Below are 4,266 nucleotides of genomic sequence, written 5' to 3'. Positions count from 1 at the left end.
GTATAAAACTAGGTGGTGGCCACAGCTGGAGCCTGGGTCCTCTGCACAGAGACTCTGGTGTGGGTCTTCACAAGATGATCAGTGAATTCCTGATATGGAGACTTGGTGAACACTGTCTCCTTCCAGAGGTCAGGGGTGAGATAGCTGTAAGTCTTGGAGATGGCATCAAAAGTAGCCTTAGCGAAGTTCCCCAGCGTGGCAGTGCAGCCTCTGGCTGAAGTGTAGCAGTCGTCGATACCGGCCATCATCAGTAGCTTCTTGGGGACAGGGGCTGAAACAATGCCAGTGCCTCTGGGGGCGGGGATGAGACGCACCAGCACAGAGCCACAGCGGCCAGTCACCTTGCATGGGACAGTGTGAGGCTTGCCGATCTTGTTCCCCCAGTAGCCTCGCCTCACGGGGACGATGGAAAGCTTGGCTAGGATGATGGCCCCACGGATGGCAGTGGCGACCTCCTTGGAGCACTTAACACCCAGGCCGACATGTCCGTTGTAATCTCCGATGGCAACAAACGCCTTGAACCTGGTCCGCTGGCCAGCACGGGTCTGCTTTTGCACAGGCATGATTTTCAGAACCTCATCCTTGAGGGATGCTCCCAGAAAGAAATCAATGATCTCAGATTCCTTGATAGGCAGAGAGAAAAGATAGATCTCCTCTAGAGACTTGATCTTCATGTCCTTGACCAGGCGGCCCAGCTTGGTGACGGGGATCCACTCCTTGTCCTCGGCCTTGCCTCCACGAGCTCCGCGGCCTCGACCCCTGCCCCGACCACGGCCGCGACCGCGGCCCCGGATGCCGCTGCCGAAGCCTCCGCGGAAGCCGCCGCGGCCTCCCATTCCGGGGCCCCCGGGCCCTCCGGGCCCTCCCGCAGCACCGGCGTCATCCGCCATTTGGTGTTCTCTCAGAAAAGAAGCTGCTTTTCTTTTTCAATATTCCTCTGGCTATTCGGGGTCTCTTCTGGTTCCATACAAATTTTAGGATTATTTGTTCCATTTCTTTGAAAAAAGTGGTTGGTATTCTGATGGGGATCGCATTGAATGTGTAGATTGCTCTAGGTAGCATTGACATCTTCACAATGTTTGTTCTTCCATTCCATGAGCATGGAACGTTTTTCCATTTCTTTGTGTCTTCTTCAATTTCTTTCATGAGTATTTTATAGTTTTCTGAGTACAGATCCTTTGCCTCTTTGGTTAAATTTATTCCTAGGTATCTTATAGTTTTGGGTGCAATTGTAAATGGGATCGACTCCTTCATTTTGTCTCTCTTCTGTCTTGTTGTTGGTGTATAGGAATGCCACTGATTTCTGTGCATTGATTTTATATCCTGCCACTTTACTGAATTCCTGTATGAGTTCTAGCAGTTTTGGGGTGAAGTCTTTTGGGTTTTCCACATACAGTATCATATCATCTGCAAAGAGTGAGAGTTTGACTTCCTCTTTGCTGATTTGGATGCCTTTGATCTATTTTGTTGTCTGATTGCTGTGGCTAGGACTTCTAATACTATGTTGAATAGCAGTAGTGATAGTGGACATCCCTGCAGCTTTCCTGACCTTAGGAGAAAAGCTCTCAGCTTTTCCCCATTGAGAATGATATTCGCTGTAGGTTTTTCATAGATGGCTTTTATGATATTGAGGTATGTACCCTCTATCCCTATACTCTGAAGAGTTTTGATCAAGAAAGGATGCTGTACGTTGTCAAATGCTTTTTGCATCTATTGAGAGGATCATATGATTCTTGTTCTTTCTTTTGTTAATGTATGACGTTGATTGATTTGCGGATGTTGAACCAACCTTGCAGCCCAGGGATAAATCCCACTTGGTCGTGGTGAATAATCCTCTTAATGTACTGTTGGATCATATTGACTAGTATTTTGGTGAGAATTTTTGCATCCATGTTCATCAAGGATATTGGTATGTAATTCTTTTTGATGGGGTCTTTGTCTGGTTTTGGGATAAAGGTAATGCTGGCCTCATAAAATGAGTTTGGAAGTTTTCCTTCCATTTCTATTTTTTGGAACAGTTTCAGGAGAATAGGTATTAATTCTTCTTGAAATGTTTGGTAGAATTCCCCTGGGAAGCCATCTGGCCCTGGGCTTTTGTTTGTTGGGAGATTTTTGATGACTGCTTCAATTTCCTTAGTGGTTATAGGTCTGTTCAGGTTTACTGTTTCTTCCTGGTTCAATTTTGGTAGTTGATACATCTCTAGGAATGCACCCATTTCTTCCAGGTTATCTAATTTGCTGGCATAGAGTTGCTCATAATATGTTCTTATAATTATTTGTATGTCTTTCGTGTTGGTTGTGATCTCTCCTCTTTCATTCACGATTTTGATGATTTGGGTCATTTCTCTTTTCTTTTTGATAAGTCTAGCCAGGGGTTTATCATTCTTGTTAATTCTTTCAAAGAACCAGCTCCTAGTTTCATTGATCTGTTCTACTGTTCTTTTGGTTTCTAGTTCATTGATTTCTGCTCTGATCTTTACTATTTCTCTTCTCCTGCTGGGTTTAGGCTTTCTTTGCTGTTTTTTCTCTAGCTCCTTTAGGTGTCTGGTTAGGTTGTGTATTTGAGACCTTTCTTGTTTCTTGAGAAAGGCTCGTATTGCTATATACTTTCCTCTCAGGACTGCCTTTGCTGTATCCCAAAGATTTTGAACAGTTGTGTTTTCATTTTCATTGGTTTCCATGAATTTTTTTAATTCTTCTTTAATTTCTTGGTTGACCCATTCATTCTTTAGTAGGATGCTCTTTAGCCTCCATGTATTTGAGTTCTTTCCGACTTTCCTCTTGTGATTGAGTTCTAGTTTCAAAGCATTGTGGTCTGAAAATATGCAGGGAATAATCCCCATCTTTTGGTACCAGTTGAGACCTGATTTGTGACCTAGGATGTGATCTATTCTGGAGAATGTTCCATGGGCACTAGAGAAGAATGTGTATTCCGTTGCTTTGGGATGGAATGTTCTGAATATGTCTGTGAAGTCCATTTGGTCCAGTGTGTCATTTAAAATCTTTATTTCCTTGATGATCTTTTGCTTAGATGATCTGTCCATTTCAGTCAGGGGGGTGTTAAAGTCCCCCACTATGATTGTATTGTTGTCAATGTGTTTCTTTGCTTTTGTTATTAATTGCCTTATGTAATTGGCTGCTCCCATGTTAGGGGCATAGATATTTACAATTGTTAGATCTTCTTGGTGGATAGACCCTTTAAGTAGGATATAGTGTCCTTCTTCATCTCTTATTACAATCTTTGTTTTAAAATCTAATTTGTCTGACATAAGGATTGCCACCCCAGCTTTATTTTGATGTCCATTAGCATGGTAAATGGTTTTCCACCCCCTCACTTTCAATGTGGGGTGTCTTTGGGTCTAAAATGAGTCTCTTGCAGACAGCATATTGATGGGTCTTGTTTTTTAATCCAATCTGATAGCCTGTGTCTTTTGATTGGGGCATTTAACCCATTTACATTCAGGGTAACTATTGAAAGATACGAATGTAGTGCCATTGTATTGCCTGTAAGGTGACTGTTACTGTATATTGTCTGTGTTCCTTTCTGATCTTTGCTGCTTTTAGGCTCTCTCTTTGCTTAGAGGACCCCTTTCAATATTTCTTGGAGGGCTGGTTTCGTGTTTGCAAATTCCTTTAGTTTTTGTTTGTTCTGGAAGCTTTTTATCTCTCCTTCTATTTTCAATGGCAGCCTAGCTGGATATAGTATGCTTGGCTGCAGATTTTTCTCATTTAGTGCTCTGAAGATCTCATGGCAGTCCTTTCTGACCTGCCAGGTCTCTGTGGATAGGTCTGTTGCCAATCTAATGTTTCTACCATTGTAGGTTACCTATCTCTTCTCCCGAGCTGCTTTCAGGATTTTCTCTTTGTCTCTGAGAGTCGTAAGTTTTACTATTAGATGTTGGGGTGTTGACCTATTTTTACTGAGTTTGAGAGGGGTTCTCTGTGCCTCCTGGATTTTGATGCCTGTTTCCTTCCTCACATTAGGGAAGTTCTCTGCTATTATTTGCTCCAATATACCTTCTGCCCCTCTCTCTCTTTCTTCTTCTTCTGGGATCCCAATTATTCTAATGTTGTTTCGTCTTATCGTATCACTTATCTCTCGAATTCTGCCCTCGTGAGCCTGTAGTTGTTTCTCTCTCTTTTTCTCAGCCTCTTTATTTTCCATCATTTGGTCTTCTATATTGCTGATTCTCTCTTCTGTCTCATTTATCCTAGCAGTTAGTGCCCCCATTTTTGATTGCACCTCATTAATAGCCTTTTTGATTT

General features: G+C 42.7%; 1 protein-coding gene across 1 annotated transcript; it reads right to left on the bottom strand.

Annotated features, from left to right (window-relative positions):
* On the bottom strand, window positions 1-908 carry LOC112818259 (small ribosomal subunit protein uS5). Its single transcript, XM_025865438.2, has one exon. It carries the CDS (start codon window positions 888-890, stop codon window positions 9-11), a length of 882 nt encoding a protein of 293 aa, XP_025721223.1. The 5' UTR covers window positions 891-908; the 3' UTR covers window positions 1-8.
* Window positions 909-4,266: the final 3,358 nt, after the last annotated feature.

Source organism: Callorhinus ursinus, unplaced genomic scaffold (assembly GCF_003265705.2).
Source record: "Callorhinus ursinus isolate GAN/ISIS: 27379988/994484 unplaced genomic scaffold, GSC_fseal_2.0 scaffold4325, whole genome shotgun sequence".
Lineage (NCBI taxonomy): Eukaryota > Metazoa > Chordata > Mammalia > Carnivora > Otariidae > Callorhinus > Callorhinus ursinus.
Note: the sequence above shows the minus strand (reverse complement) of the source record. Positions and strands in the feature narration are given on the sequence as shown.

Bases quoted from the DNA above. Each gene is read 5' to 3' on its own strand.
- LOC112818259 (XM_025865438.2), bottom strand. From the start codon at position 890: ATGGCGGATGACGCCGGTGCTGCGGGAGGGCCCGGAGGGCCCGGGGGC.